The sequence below is a fragment of the Acanthopagrus latus genome, chromosome 10, assembly GCF_904848185.1.
Source record: "Acanthopagrus latus isolate v.2019 chromosome 10, fAcaLat1.1, whole genome shotgun sequence".
NCBI classification, from domain to species: Eukaryota; Metazoa; Chordata; class Actinopteri; order Spariformes; family Sparidae; genus Acanthopagrus; species Acanthopagrus latus.
In genome coordinates, this window is record NC_051048.1 from 18723806 (window position 1) to 18741065 (window position 17260).

Below are 17260 nucleotides of genomic sequence, written 5' to 3' on the forward strand. Positions count from 1 at the left end.
ATAATCATGCTTTGTTTGCTCATCCTGCCGCTCTCCACGGGGAATAAATAAACTTGTATGATGCTGTTTAGTCGGGTTGGTCCTGTTTCTAATTTCCCAAGCGTGGTGCATTGTGAGAGCAGTGAATATTCCTCTGCAGCGACTGCTCCAGTATTCGTCGGTGTAAGACAATCTGGCGTCATAAAAAAAAAAGACCATGGCGACACCAGCTAGCAGCAGAGAGGCATGTTTAAACATTGTTCTGTGTGTGAGACCTCCAACAATGCTTCAGTGGTCGCATTGGAACATGTCTGTATAGTATAAGAGACACAGAGAGTGATTTTGGGGAGAGGTGCGCTGGCAGGTTGTTGATGCGCTCGGTTGTAGATTTCTTCCCCCCCAAAAATTCTGCTCATTGTGAAACTGAATATAAACAAGCGTTTGTGCAGCAGTGGCTGTCTTTGCTTTTGTTCCCTTGGAATGCAAAGTGTGTGTTATGCATGTGAGCTTCCACAAAAGTTGAAATAACAAATCCTGTGCCAGGCCAGTGTGTTGTACTGTATCAACTTCCCCAGCAGTCTCGTCCCCCAGTATTGCAACAACAATATCTTCAGTACCCGGCAGAATTAAGTCCCCCACAGTGGGCTTGTGGTTTCTGTGCGGACCATCAGATAGGAAGCTATAAAGGACCCCTTCAGGGCTCACTCCGAATGGCCGCTTGTTGCTTCAGTGCAGTCGGCTGTCTGTTTAGCCCGTCTCACCTCTCTTTGTGGCGGTGAAGCCATACTTCATTCAGGAAAATTCCTGCTTGTGAATCGTAGCGCTGACCTTTTGTGCGTGTTTTGCAGCCGAGGCATGAACTTTATCTCTTTTCCGCTGAATAGCTCACAGCCCCCCACACGAATATGGAATCTTGTGATATTCTGTGAAAAACACCAATTCCAATTTTACGAGTGACTTTGCAATTTTGCTCAGCTCTTGAATAATCTCCACAAAAAAAAGAAAAAAAAAGTGAAATTGGAAGAACACTAGGATCCTGCTCGCTGTGAGCGGCACACAGCCTGGTAGCAGAACTGAAGTGAACCGAAGTTCAAGTCAGACGATATTCAGTATATTTTTTCACTTATTGTCGGAAAAAAAAAAACAAATGATAAATTGATCCGGTCGTATTTATTTCCTCTGTGCCATCACCCTCAAATATTGCACTGGGCGACTCGGTATTATACTGATTTGCGGCTCAGATGTGTTTTAATCTTCAACTGGAAAATTCCTCAACAACATACACCATTAACTCCAGAGTTCAACAGTGTAGGACCCCTTAGTTAACCAAGAGCCTTCAAGGTGGTGATGATAATACAGAAGCGTGGCCAATGTGTTGGCCTGCTCAAATGATGAGTCATCATTTGTAACTGTCATCAATGTTGATTAATGATTTTTTTTTCATCTGTCCTATATTTATCAAGCAGTAATTTGGTGGCCCGCCTGCAGTAACTCTCAGGACCCTCTGTTGAAGACCCGGGGTTTACTGCAGTTTGGCTAATTTTTGCTGCAAACTTTGTGGGTTGTGGGTCCATGTTAAACTCTGAAATGTGTAAACTGATGCCTTCCTCCGGAGTCACCTGCCCCGTTACGCCCCTCCCTCCTCTCCTCCATTCACCAGCCTCTTCCGGCATGTGTTTGCTTCTCTTCATTTCACACCTCTCTCACGCTGCATATTCATTTTTCACTACTATTGCCTCTCTGCTAGCCGACCCCCCCACCACCACCTCACACACCTAACCGCCCAACCTCAAACCCCTTGACGTGGGGAATTCAATTTGTACTGTATGTTTCATTTCTACTCTGATTTAGATTTATTTCATGTTGGCTGCTTTTAATTAACTCTCTGGATATGCAATGAGAGGGGGGGGGGGTGAAAGACGAGAGAGGGAGAGAGACAGAGAGATAGATCAAAACTCCTCACATCCGCCAATGAGTTACACCGGCAATCATTTACCACTTAGACAGTAGTGCAGAAGCCCCCTGTTCGTTGCCCTGGCAACCGGTGCCTTGGTGATTGATTCCTCGCCAGTGTGGCATCGCTGCGGGGAATAGAGCGCATGAGCTTACCGTGCCCGCTACATCTTTCTAATTAAAATGGGATTACAGAGTCATCGCCGTTGTATGTTCAAACAAATGCAAGGCTGTGAAGGAAATCAATTTTGGTAAATGTCAGAGCTTTTAAATACAACTATGGATAAACAAATGTGAGCAAGCTCAATGCACTGATATGAACACTGTATGCACACTATACATGGAGACCATGCGATCTGCATGTCGGGGCTGCGGCGATTGACAGCACCGGTGTGTCCCTCCATCCGGGGAGTCAAGCTTGACTGACAGCGCCTGAATCATGTTATGCAGCACAAATCACCAGACACAACAATTAGTCTGTTTGTTGCTGCCTGCTAATCAGAAAATATTCTTCAAATTGGAGCTTAATGTACATCTTAAATGAACAACGGTTTCTTAATGTAATTGGATTAGACAAGTCAATCATATCTACGCTGTTTATGCCGTTGTCTTTCACACCACTCTGTGTTGAGGGACTAAATATTCTCCCATGTGCAGAGCTGAGACTTTATTACTGTACCTGCACTGTGGGCACACCGATATTATATTTCAGGACATGCTCTTACATACATATGAATAAGAAATTAGCGGACAATGCATGAGATGGTGCAGCAGACGTAGGGGCATAACAAATAATGTAAGCCAGTGTTACGAATGGTGATGCAGGACCAGTGGGTCCATTTTGATTACATATAATAACTCTGTCTTTGGAAGTCAAGTGCATACATTTACTACATACTTATAGCGTATGTATGTGTATATATATAATATACACACACACAGACACACGGATTGATTGATTCGAACCCCTAGCCTCAACCTCAGTTGTCCGTATGAGGAATGTTCTTTTACCAGGTGAGCTATTTATCAGCTGTCTTACAAGCCATGTGTTGGTAATTAAACCTTTATAAAGTAGGCTAATGTTCTACGGTTTGATTAGTAAAACATTGTGTTTGAATAGCTCTCCTGGTAAAGTGCACGCCTCATGCATCTTTTGGATATGTTTTTTGCTTTGTTATAGCGCCGTCCTTCAAGATAATTGTGTACTTGCAAGTCCCATTCTTAAGTCTGTACTTCATTTTGTGTAGTGGGCTCAAAGCCATCGACGAACCCCAAGTGGCCCTTGAACTCCTGAGCATGAAAGAGCAGAAGATGGAGAGCATGAAGCCAGAAAGAGGGAATCGTTGCATGCAGAGCAAAAATGGAAAAACAAGGTCTCACGCTTGTTTTCTGTTTTTCCAGATTTCAATCACTACAATATAGTTAGCAAGGTGTAACCTAGTGCCTTTGGACCCACTCCCAGGTGGAGCTCTTTGGCACTGGCTGTGTGGGATGTGTCATTACAGCAAAGGTAATAATAGACCAGGGAATTTATAATGTGACGCCTTTAATGCACCTATGAAAGAGTGCCTGAAAGCCCTGGGACTGCTGCCAGGAAGAAAATCATGTTTGGTTGTAAACAATGAAAAGCCATATCATTGGCTGATATGTCATGCAACTGAAACATATATTAAACCTCTCATGAAGGACCTCTGGATTGGAACACACTTCAATTTCGCCCTCATACCTGCAGACCGGGGGACTCCACATTGCTCTACTATATCATGGCACGGAGCAGAGGTTTTTACAGGGCTCCTTGTGGCTAACAAACTACTCTCTGAAATGAAAGTGCAGTTACAGCCTTATGAAACTGAGTGCCCAGATTAGGCATAAATCACATTCAGTCTTGTTTTGCCCTCTCAATCATCACTCGGTATGGGTGCCTGGCTTTTGTGTGCTCAGCAAGCATGCTAATATGTTTTCGTATTCTTTTTGCACTGTGAAAGACATTTGAGAACACGAAGCTGCCGGAAGTCTTTCATTGCCCCTCTAAACTGTGTAAATTGAAAACATGACTATTTGTGGGAATACCTACTGAGCAAAGCCATCTACTTGATTCAGTAGAGTTCATGCATGCACATGGCTCTGATTTGCATACCATACAGACTTTCAATGCAAATCAGCAGGAACAAATGAAGGTGTAGTCACAGGGTATCATTGCCATGTCAGCCAGAGGTCTTTATCCTGGAACAAAGGAGCCAAAAAAGCCTCAGCCACGCTAACGCTATCGCTGTAGGAATGGCAATGTTGACTATTCACTTTGGTCCAGATTGAAATGTTTCATTCATCATTTGCTGGAAACCCTTTCATGGACTTTAATACATTTACTCAGCAAGTGAAGCCCACTGACACCATGAGGTTGACATCTGTGACTTTGTTTTTTTGTGTGCCATGTTTCATGTGCCTTTGAATGGAAACTTTGGTGATGTCCTGACTTTTCATGTAGCACCAAACGTCGATAAGCATTCACATATCCAGGAAAATGTCTGAACAGCTAATAAACATTAAGTTTATTCTGATGGAGTTTCCTCCAGAGCCCCTTAATGGTTGACATCTTTTTTTAAAATAAGTTTTGGCACAGACATTCACATCCCTTCCAGTTTTAATTGAAATACATTAACAGATCCCTTAAAGGGGCAATATGTAAGAATTGTCCTTCAAAACAATGAGATATCTGTTGACATTATGACGTCTGTGTATTGTGTTGCTGTGATTGGTACAGAGGGTAGCATGCTAACTACCGAGCCCCATTCCAAAGGTACCTAATGTCCCAGTCCAAAACTCCTGTGCTAATGGTGCAAGCGACAAGTCAGAACCACTAGCTCTATTGCTAACCAAGCTAACAGCATTTAAGGTTAGCAGCACGAAGCAGTTACTCTGGTGATATGCTGCCCCCTGTTTGTATTAACTATGAATTTGACAGCTAACCAGTTCTTACATATGGCACCTTTTATCTATTCATCTAAAGCCATTGTGAGTACCAATTCTCTTCAATTCTCTTCAGCTGTTCTTTGTGTTCAGTGCTCATTAGTAAATATTAGCAGGCTAATATCCTGAACTATGATGATTGTGGTAAACATCAGCATTTTGTTACTTATAGCATGTTAGCATGTCAATGTTAGCATTTAGGTCAAGCTGTGCTGCACAGGCATCACTGCACACTGTTCAGGTTGTGATGCCTGATATTCCTGACCATCAAATAACACCATCACCTACTGTGATTTACTCCAGACAGGTTGAAAGAAAGGAACTATTTGCCCGTTCTGTGTAGCCATGTCTTTCACATCTCCTAGTCAGGATAACAGCAAATGGGCCTGACTCCTCCAACTGCAGGAGGATGACAATGCACCGTTTTCCAGTCCTTTTTCTTTTTTTTTTCCTTCTTCTCCCTTTTGGGGTGCTTGTTAAAAATCACACATACGTGTGCGCGAATGGCGTCGGGTTCGCTCTCCTCTCGAGCGGAGAAGAAAAACCATCTGGGATTGTGTTTGTGTTAAGCAAAGTGCAATGGTTCTCCTCTCTCTCATTCACACCGGCGCCTGGCATCACGTAGGGACTAATGTGGAATCTAAATCTGGACCTTGTTGATAGAAAATGGCAGGTCACACTGTTCGGCATGTGACTCTCACAAACCCCAGTGCAGGCAATGGTGCTAATAGATAATTGCCAGCTTTAATGGGAGGTGACATGCTCGTATGATGTTATACTCGGAGCAGAATAGCGATCTTTTCTGAGAATACAGCCTCCGTATTTTCTTCCTCTTTTAGGGGGAGGCCTTGAAAGATGTTTTAATTGATTTTTCTTCTTATAAGATAGACAGTCGTTGTCTTGTATTTTATAAATACTTCTAATAACACTGAGATTTCATTATACTTTTAATAAAACGAGACCTGTCACTGCAACATGTCTTCATTTACGTTACAGCATGAATACAAAACATGAAGATCTTTTCTCTCCTCTTGTGAACTTTTGTTTGTGGATTGCAACACTGTGCGTGCAGAGCTCGCTCGCTGTCTCGCTTCCTCACACACATAAGTCCTGTCATAGACACACACACGCTCATCATAACCGTTTGCGGTGGACTCACACACACCCCCCTCTTCGCCGCCCACTCATCCTACTGATTGGAGTTGTCAGGAGTCAGAGGGTCACAGTGGAGGATGTCAATAGGCCTCATTCACCGACACAGAGAAGCACACGCATATACACACAGTCTTATGCACACACACACACACACACACACACACACACACACACACACACACACACACACACACACACACACACACACACACGAAAGCAATAAAGGAGGCAAGCAGACAAAATGACAGACAGACAGTAATGTGGTCCTATCTTAAGTGTGTATAAACACACCCCACAATCACCCCATCACATCAACAGCTGTGCATCAGCTCGCTCTCCCACTCACCGCAGCCGCGCACGCCAGCGAAGAGCATTCAATTTATATTCATTATTCGCCAGTCAACTGCCTTGATTCCAGTGATTGGATATACCCACCACCATCCACTGGCTCCGCCCCCCGCTCTCCTCGGTCCCATGGGAAGTCTCAATGTCTCCCAGCTACTCATGGAGTGGATAGCTGTGTGAGTGCGTTAGTGGTTGTGAGTCTTTTATGCATGTTAAACGGTGCAGTGTGTGTGTGTGAGTGTGTGTGTGTGTGTGGCAGTAATACGGCTTTTGGGATATGAGTAGAGAGCACATGTGATTGGATGGGTTTTCATCAGGACTTATCCCTGAAGAAAAAGAGGCAGCAGGAGAAAAATCTGCAGAATGGTTCAAAGCATTTAAGTCTCAGACTTACATAAAAATCAGGAGGTGGTATATTTGAACTTTTTGTTGATATTGATCACTGAAGTATCCTGATTTTAAACCTGTGGTTTGGTTCTAAACCTGTTCTGTGATACGTTTTTTTTCTTTTTTTCTTTTTTTTTGTAATTTTATTTTTTTTATTGGTATGCACAGTGTTCTTCAGTCCTGGTCCTCAGTTTCCCTGCAACAACACCCCTGATTCAAATGAATGTGTTGTTATGAGACTTCAGCAGAGCGTGATGGCGAGCTCGTCGTTGGAATCAGGGTTTGTTGGAGCAGGGAAACATCTGCATTCCTGATCAGTTATTTGTCAAAGAAAGATGATAAAAATGTCTGCTCGTGCTACGTACTTTAGCCTTTTCTTCTTTTATTTGTCTCATAGGAAAACATACTGAACTAATCATAGATGGCAGAGACAGACTCAAGGGGCTTCTCATACACATCAGATAACAAATAACTAAATAATAGTTAGTCAGTCAGTATTATATAACCTCTTTATGGTCTGCTACATTACAATGACGCGTCCTCCGTGACACACGGTGCCCGTTGCCAGACTTTGTCCAAACCGATTCTGCACCGTGATTGGCTCCAAACTAGGTGTGTGATGTCCTGTTTGTTCGAACACACTCAGATTCAAGGCGTTCGGGGAAGCTTTCCCTGTCAGCAGATGAACTTGAAAGCAGCCCTCTATTATCAAACTGGGCACTTGATGAGAACCTTCTCGTTCACCCCCACGGAAATGTTAAAACCATGCAATTAAAGCCTTGTTAGATAATTTGGGCCGGTACCTTAATCGCCTCTCCCATCCCCCCTCGTAGCTCGCAGGTCTATTACAATTAGCTTCAGGTAACTGGTGACACCACCAACACACAGCAGCTCAGTAACAACATGCTCATCAAAAAGAATCCAGCTGAGACGTGGAAGAGACGCCGGCCTGATGAGACATTGGCTTGGCTATCTTTATCTCCAACCATAAGCAGGGACAACCACACGCAGGAGCTCACAGGCAGTTTGCGCTCAAATTGTTTTGGGCACCTGTCATCCTCTATTATAATTAGCAAGTGGACGTCTAAATAATTGCCATCAGGCTGCGGCTGCTGTATCAGTGTTGGTAGCCAGAGCCTCGTCCCTCGCCTTTAGTTCTAGTATTATTTAAAGGAGCGGCGCGCCGTCACAAAGCATTGCCCTCAGCAAAGTCTTAAGCTGTGTATTCAGTCAGCGACAGCATCTGGAGCGCTGAAAATAATTAACTGACACAAGAGGGTTCGGTGTTGGCTTCACCATTTGTTTTGTCCACACTTGTCCCAGACACACGCGCAGACACACATATGCATGCGCATACAGGCAGCTTTTGATCATAATTGTGACACTGCCAGGAGAGAGGGAGGTAACGCGCTCGTCCCGGCGGGGATTGGGCATGGTTGTAAAAGTAAATGAGGCAGATGGGTCCGTCTTGAAAAGTAGTGTGGGAAAAAAAATGAAAAGGCTCCTTTGAGGAATGAAGATAGAATAGTTAAGTTGAAAGCGCTTGTTTAATATGGGGGCAGTACTCGCAGAGCTACAGTGGGAAAATTGTGGAAAAAGAAGCACAGTGATTTTATGATTCTGCCGGTTTAGGACGGCACAGTGTGGTTAACACACACCATCATATTGTGATTCGTGATATTGGGATAAGATCAGCATATTTTTCCAGCACGGCTTCGACTGTAAGGCATTGAGTCTGTTGGTTAAAACATGCAGGTGCATCCTCTCGTTGCGTTGCGTGTGTGTGTGTGTTTGCGAGTGTGTCTCAGATCGGGGCCTTGCTGCTATAAAGAGCTCCGCTCCGGGGCCGGTGAGAGCTATCCCGGAGTGTATCGCCAGCTGTAGCGTGATGACTTGACTCACACTTGTCGTTCTCCCTTCTCCCTCTTTCCCCCCGATTAGACTGATGCACTGTCGAGATGTATGTCAGGACCACACACACACACACACACACACACACACACACATATATAGCATATTCACTAAGAGCTGTTGCCTGTGGGAAGACAATAGCTCACCAGGCCTGTCTCCACCAACCCCCTCGTTCGGGGGGCACTGAAACTGGTTGAGGTCACTGCTGCTCAACAGCGCCCCCTCCTTCAGACGTTCAGATGAACAATAACATCTGACACTAACCCACACCCTCTCCCTTCCCCCTCCTCCATATCACCCTCCCCCTCTTACTCTCTGTTGTTCTACAAGCTACCTCTGTCACACTCATACAGTAGCTTCTTTGTTGTTTGTGTGTCAGCATCTCTCTCTCTCTCTCTCTCTCTCTCTCTCTCTCTCTCTCTCTCTCTCTCTCTCTCTCTCTCTCTCTCTGTGTTTGCCTCGTTCTCTCGCCTGCTAATTCTCTAATTTGTCTGACATGTCCTGAAAAGCCCCCCCTCCTCGCCCATTTGCAGAGACATTGGTGCAGCTCGGCTCAGAGTGCGGTGCAGAAGTCGCCTCCTGTGCAGCTTGGACATGAGAGTTCTCTTGTTTGCTCCGTTCTCATAGGTTCCCCCTGAAATCTGAGCTAAACAACCAGTGTCACCTCTACTAACCAACTATTAAGATCCAGGCACATGCTTCCAGGCCCTCTGGTCAGACGTGGAGCAAACAGAGCTATGTTTAATCTCACCCCTGCCATTATAATGCTGTGTTATGCTGCGGTTCAAGAGTTACTAGCCCAGCCTTTTTTCTGTGCGGTCTGTTTTTTTTCCTTAGTGCCGGCTCAGCAAGCGCTCTCCATGGTGCTGACTTAGATCGGGCAAACTGGTGCTGTCCATGGTGCTATCATCACTGGTCCAATTTCAGTTGGTCCTCGCTGAGCTACAGCTGACTGTGTTAGCTTTTGTCGGCTCCTGTCCTTTGTGCCACCTCATCTGTTTTGAGCAGAGCACGTGCCCGCCACAGTGCTAACGCTGCTGGTTTGGTCCGCGATGCAGTCAGAGCTGCCCGGTAACCACTTAGTGCGAGCCGAGCCAATGTCTGCCACAGATTATAAGCCGCTAACTGCCACTCTGGATCCATTTTTCCGAATCCTCAGGAACAACCTTGTTTTTATATCCTGCTCATATCCTGCCAGTTAAATGTGTGTCAGGAAGCAGATTTGTCATTGCTCTAGCTTATGGGCTCCGTCTCCGTGGCATTTTCCTGATGTGCGGCAGGGTTTTCCACGTTGTGTGTTTTGGTGACTCGCTGTGTGCTGCAGTAGGGGGAGCGTCCCACTGCAATTTCCATCGACCGCATTATGTCGCCGTCAGCTACCTGTCTGCTCTGAGCAGGGGTGGAGCACATGTCGCACCTGAGTTCTGCACTTTTTCTTCATAGTTGGACAGAAATGGATGTTGATGGGTGTTTTTCCACACACGTCCTGATAAATGTCGTCTTCCGAATCAAACAAATCATGTTCTGGGTTGTCCATATATGAGGTCATGCCAGTGTCGATAACTTAATATCTCAGGAACACTCTGTGTAAATGTCTTTAAATTTGGCACCAACATCCACTTGAACACAAGGATGAGCTAAGTAGAATTTGCTAGTCAAAGGTCAAGGTCACCAGGGCCTCTTAAGACTCATTTTTGGGCCATAATCCAGAAATTCATACATTAGTCACAACCAAAAAATTCACCCAAATGTCTTGCAGAATGAAATTGTGACATTTAATGTCCAAAAAAGGTCGAAGCGCCGCTTCACTGTGACATCATAGCGTTCTGCAAAATGACTTTTCTGGCCATTATTGAACACCGTAACTCTGAAGGAGAAGGTGAGATTGTGACTGTAATTCACGTGTGATCGGATACTGAACTGAGCTTCTGATGGTTGCTGGTGCACCATGTGACAAAGCTCTCATCAGTCCTCTTTACTCCTCTTTAGTATATACACTGTATATATATGTATATAATCGTTTAGAAAGATTGTATCTCTGAAAATACACATAATACCTTTTATCAGACCTTCAGAGTCTTTACTACATACACTATATCAGAGTCTGGACTCTGATCTGATTTAGTGAGGCTGCATGTAAAGATTCAAGTTGAGTTGAAGAGTAAAAACTATGAGGCTTAAGATGGTATAACACCAGATCACAATTATCTCTTAAACATGGATTTTATTCTATCATAGCTCTCTATCAACATCCCCCTGCTGACTCTGAGTTGGTAGCTTATTTAACCAGCATCTTGTCCACATAGAAATGTTTGCATGACAGCCCTCGACATAAATTGCACTCCTACACGTCCGTCTCCCACATACAAAATGCCTCAACGTGTCGCTCGGTTCACATCGGGGTGGTGACCGACCAAGACAACACGGCTCAGCACTCCACGAATGAATTGGCATGTGAGGCAGCGGAGCCTCGTGTGTGAGAGAGCGCGGGGATTGGCGCAGGTTGCAAACCTTGGCAAGGTGCTGATGTTAATTAAAGGCTCTGTTCAGCACTTTCCAAATTAGATGTGAAATGTTAAGCAGGAGGGGTTTGCCATTAACGTGGTGCTCGGCGAGACCTCTGACCCCGGCCGAGGGCGACGCGTCCTTGAGACATAATTGTGCTCACCTTGAGTGCTGGTTGGACAGCAGGAACAATGGGGGGGAAGTCAAGAGAGGGGCAGGGTGGGAAAATAGCTCAGCGAGCCTCTCCTCGCTATAGAATGAACAACCAGCACATTCTCCCTCTTCTTGCATTGAGCCACTGCGAGGTTGAAACGATTTGCCTCTCGCCCTCGCTCGCCCTCGTTCGTGTGTTTTGATAGCCACAGGAGGAATGTATTGGATTGCAACCGTTTGAGGGATACACCAAATTAGCCCATTTTCGCTTATCAAATGTTGGAAGCCTGATTTGAGCGGCTGCCAGCTTTCTGTCTCTCATGTTGTCTGAAATAGATTTTTTTTCTTTCCGAGCTCCTGAAGCTAACAGCGTTTGGCACCATACCAAGATGATCCCAGATAAAGATATTTCATGAGATGGTGTAGACGAACACTCTCCAGTGTGCAGCCCCAGTTATGTCGAGAGCTCTCTTTTGTCTGTTCCTACTTGTCCATCACGCGTTTACTCCATTTCCTGTGTCTCCTTGTATTCACGGCGCACGACTGCTTGAATACACATTGGAAACACGAGTCATTTATTTCTTTAACACGACTCCCTTAGAACCCGTACAAATGTTGTTTTTGATCCCAGCATCTACATTTAGGCAGCAGACACGATCAACTTGTCACAACTCAACATCAGTATCTGTGCAACGGATGAACAACCTGTCATTTCCAGATCCTGATTGTTCCCTCAGCCGCACAACCACCTATTGAGCCCTTTCCCTCAGCAGACGGTGATCACCGCTTACAAAACCATCAAAAGGGAACATGTTGATTTGTACATCCTTCCTGCTATTACAGTATGTTGCAAGATGACAGAGTTACCCCGGAAGGGGACCAAGTCATGAGCAGAGGAGACACAGAAGTAGGTCAGCTCCAAGGCGTTTGTTACATCATACATATTCATAAACAGCACCCAGTTGTTGCGGAGTAAACTCGCTCCACACAGACTGTTTATTCTGCTCATCGGGCCCCCCTCCTCTGTTTGAATGTTAAACAGTGATTACGCATCGTGATGATAAACTGGGCAATTGAGCCTGACTGCCGCGTTTACATGCCTTTCACCGCTAGTACGCGAACAGTGCGCTGTCGTAATCGCATATTAACACCTCAGCGTCGCGATAAGTCACCGGGTTTAAAACATCAGCCGTCCCACATTCAGCTGACACAGAAGTCAGGACAATATATCATTTAAAGGAATGGTGTGACATTTTGAGAAATATGCTGCTTTGCTTTCTCGCTGTGAGTAAAATGAGAAGATTGATATCGCTGTCATATCTGTCTGTCAGATACGAGGGAGCAGCCGGCAGCTGGTTGGGTAAGCCTGGCATAGAGACTGGAAGTCGGAGGTGGCGGTGTGTTTTCGTGGTCCAGCAGCAGTGTCTCTGTTGACTTGCCCGGACGTCACTGTCTAACACATGACACCCTGTAAAACCAAAGCATGTACTTTTTGCTCTCGGTACAGATGAAATACAATGTTTTATTCAGTGAGCTTGGAAGGTGACGGTGGGTGAATCTGCTGCTGTCAGACAGGCTAGCTGTTTGCAGTGTTTAGGCTAAGCTAAGCTAACTGGCTTCATCTTACACAGATAAGCATATTGACCAATATACCAAACTTCTCCATTTCAGGTTTACTATGCAGGATTTTCCTAAAAAAAAGCCATGTATAGACTCATACCAGATGACTTATGACCCACTCGAGCTCTGTGCTGGTGTCTGCTGCTTTCTGCCTGTAACCTCTTCTTGTTTTGCTCGGGATGTTTCTAAGCATCAGCAATAGCTGATTGTTGGGTTTCATCCCCAGGTCGTCAAATAGTGATTCTTTCAGCAGCCCGAGGCGCTTTTTTACCACCTGCAAATGAAATTCAAGCGTCTTTCACCTCTGAGTGTTTCTGTTTATACACAGCAACCAGCAAATTCTGCGCAGCATTCCTTCTGGTCCTCTAGAGTTTTGTTGCTCAATTAGATGCTGACACAAATAGTTTTGTTCTGAGATGCATATTTTTTCAGTTTACAATAGTAAAAAAAAAAAAAAAAAACTTTTGGAAGCTGTAAAACTGTTGAATCTGACCTTTGAACTGTATACTCAGATTATGAAATGTTCTTTTTCAAATCATCACAGTCGAAACGTCACAATCAAATCATTCAATGTGGTCACTGATGCTCACATTCCCAGTGTTGGTTCTGAGAATGTGAGCATTGTGTGAAATGAAAGCTGGTTTGTGTGGTGAATGGACCCATTCTTAATTTCCTGTGCGTCCTCGTCGTGCTGCTGCGCTTCGTCCTTCAGAGCCGCTGTGGACAGAAGAGCGAGTTGCAGGAGAGTGTGGGAGAATGAATCCAAACTGAGTCAGTCACCGGGGCTATGAATTGCACTGATAGTTCAAAACATGATGCTATTTCTGCCAGCTACTGTTATTCACTCAACCCTAATACAATCAGACACTCCAACACGACGATTATGCGGGGGGCGAGATTGACCCTCTCCTCAACTCCCAGCTGCCTGTGCTACCGTTTCACAATCATTTGTGAGATTTGGGCGGATAAAGAGAGAAATGTAAGGAAACAGGAGGCCTGTATCTCAGTTTCTCATTTTTATTCTAAAATGCAAACATTCGTCAGTGTCTGTATCCTGTAACACCTCTCTTATTACCTTTTAATGAATTTATTTTTAATAACAAGGCTTCTCTTGAGGAAAAAAAAAAGAAGGAGTAATTTGCAGCTCTGGGCGGTCGCGTCTGATACTCGCAGGTGGCTATTAATGCTACCGCCAGCAGCACTGTTGGCAGCATCTGAAAGGCCTCCGGTTCATTGTTCCAACCTGCCGTAAACATTTCATTACAGGAATCCACAACCTATACTTTCGCTCTCCCCGCGCACCCACTCTGCAGTCAGAACAAGTTTGTCAGTCGAGGAGAGAAACTGAGGGGAACGGTGGGAAACCGGAGCCTGAGAACGAGGGAGTCGAGGGTGACAGGAAAACTCCGAGGGGCTCATGCTGAAAATGTTGAAGTCAAAATGGAAAGACGAGAATGGGGGGTGATGGATGGAGATGGCGATGGAGAGGAGTAACAGAGGTAATAAAGGAACGTGAATAGGAACCAACGTGGAGGGTTGAAGCACGCTGTCTTTATTTAAAAGAGGCAGGCTGTTACAGACAAACAGAGCCCACTCCTACATGTGCCTCATGGTCGACGTAATCTAGCTGAAGGTGTCTGTTGCTTGTGTGAGTGCGAGGTTTGAGGCTAGCCTCGCTGCGTTGCCCTTGTTTTGTTGAGCATCGCCATGGCGCGCACTGCACAGACTCCCAGGCTTCTTTTCTTAGAGCAGCAGAGAAATTGCCTTGCCTATCGATCCGTTCGCATGTAAACAGAGCATCTCCGGTCGACTGGCTCAAGGTATGTATGCACAGGAGATTTCCAGCAGAAGATGGCTTATACTATGCAGCGCATACCTCCTCCTTTTTCTATTTTTGTACGCGGCCTGTGTGATTTAGAAAACCTCTTGGTAGCATCTAGTGCTAAAAGCAAAGTACAGTACACTTCCTGAGGTGGAAAAATGTCATTTGCCGGTCAGTTTAGCTTCTACATGCAATCACTCATCCTACATTTTCCATATGGATGTTAAAAAAAAGGAAAAAAAAGTAGATTTGAAATGGCTGACAGGATCTGATTATTAACGGCAGCCATTATGCTGATTACGATCAATGTGCACGCTACCCAGAGATGTAGCAGCTCGAGCAGTGATTGCGATGCCACGACATCCATTGACCGTATGACAGATAATCTAATCCCAGCAGTCATTAGACCATAAGCACGAGGTCTTTTTGGTGTACTGTACATCGGCCTCAGGTTATGTCGGCCTGACTGGTGCAGAGCCGGCTCCAGAGGCTCCACTCGCCCTGTGTTCCCCGCTCTGGGTACTTCTGCACGCCTGGCTGCTCTCTCAGACTTCCTCCTCCCTCCTCACCGTCTCCACACTCTCCATACACGACTGGGCTGCTGCGAGGGGTCAAATGTCGCCCACTTGAGATTCTGCATCTCCTTTTGTCATCGCTGTGCCTGATGATTGGTGTGTGTGTGTGTGTGTGACTGTGAGAGAGAGAGAGAGAGAAATAGGGCAAGAGAGGGGAATCTGAGAGTATGCAAGAGGGGGCTGGAGAACATTCTTGTGTGAGTGACTGATTTTCTGGAGGAGTTTGAGGGGATCGGGGGTGGGTTGGGGACAGATCTCCTCTGCTTGCCGCTATAAAAATAGCCATTACAGCATGGGAAATCACAGCGTGCCTCTCGGACACACCACATCTGTATTAGATTCGGCAAGAAATGCGTGCCAGGGGAATCGAGTGGGGGGTATCTTCATGGCGACCAGCTGAGACCACGTGCAGGGAACATGCTAATTGGTATTCAGGCCAGGGCTGTGACAGCTTCCCACACACACACACACACACACACACACACACACACACACACACACACGCACACACACGCACACACACGCACACACACACACACACACACACACACACACACACACACACACACAAGCGGCCCTTCCTGCAGACACATCCCTTGTCTTTGCAGCCATGCCCGGCAAGAGTTTCATGAACCTGTCCACCACAGTGACCACAGTAATATCCCCAGCTGCATCAGCGGTGGAGAATTAAGCTACACCTCTGCTTCCATCGTTCCTCTCTTCAGCCTTTTAAGCCCCTTTGTCCAAACCATAATCCTGTTTTAGTGTTGTGAGCCATAACAGATGAACCGATGACTAAATCAGATGTAAACATCATTTTGAGGAAGCCCACCGCGTGTAGGTTTGACCCAACTGTCTGCAAGCTTCGTGTCAATACTTCAGTATGGCTCGATGGTTCTTCTTATTTAGTTTACAGCAGTTTGGGACGTCTCCTTGTACATGTGAGATTATTTTTATATACTTGATACAGCATATATGTTTATATCCAGATTGGGTTAACGCCTTTTTCCTTTCTACCCAAGTGGCCAAACATCATACAAAGAACATGCCAGTGCTGCACAGAGAGACGAACACACCGGCTCTGTGGCCACCTCTGCTGCTCTCACACTCCCTCCGACTTCTTTTCTCCTGTTAATACAATTGTCAGTGCAAAGAGACTGATAAGCCTGCGGGCCTCTCTGCAGTTACCACACCTGGAAATAACATTTCTTTTCTGTTTATCCGCAGCCTTGCTCCTCTCTCAGTCCTACATATAACAGCCTATATTCAGAGCCCGGTGTTTGGCAACACGCAGCTGTTGAGATGCAACAACTCCGCATTGTTAATTTGTCTGACCTTTTGTTTTGTCTAGCTGCAGAGTGGGAGGCTACCAATCTAAAGAAGGTAGAAGAAGCCTATGAGACAGTCAACATGGAAATAAGGTAAGGGAAAAACAAAGAAATCGAAGCAGAGGTTTGCCTCCGTTGTCACAGATTTGCGGCTGAATTCTCAACATTTTGTGTTCACTTTTCACATCGCTACAGCACTTTAAGCAGGGTGGCATGGTATGTAACCAGGCCTTAAAATAGACTTCATCCTTCTGTGCTAAAGAGTTAAGCTGCACAGTAATGAATTTGCACTGTGTGATACCTAAGGCTAATTTTAATGAAGAAAAACAAACGCTATGGGTTGCCTACTGTGCTCTGATGGGTAGGCTTTTTCCAACTTACTTTGTGCCCAACAGTGTCTGCCTGGGTATGAATTATCCCAACTTCTTTGTGCCATTGTTTCAAGACAGACATGGCACAAATTAGCGCTGCAAAACACTGTAATTATTCCGTGTTAATGGACAGAAATGACCTCCTGTCACAACAAATTAGTTACGTGCTTATATTTCCAGCCAGAAAAA

The 17260-nt window shown here is 45.3% G+C and overlaps 1 protein-coding gene across 3 annotated transcripts in view; it reads left to right on the plus strand.

The window, feature by feature from the left end:
• LOC119027764 (glucosidase 2 subunit beta-like) overlaps positions 1 to 17260 on the plus strand; it is a 119721-nt gene that overhangs the window by 63952 nt on the left and 38509 nt on the right. For all 3 annotated transcript variants that reach the window (XM_037113200.1, XM_037113201.1, XM_037113199.1), the window contains exon 11: positions 16724 to 16793. In XM_037113200.1, the coding sequence (XP_036969095.1) occupies positions 16724 to 16793 (70 nt within the window). The remainder of the gene's footprint in view (positions 1 to 16723; positions 16794 to 17260) is intronic.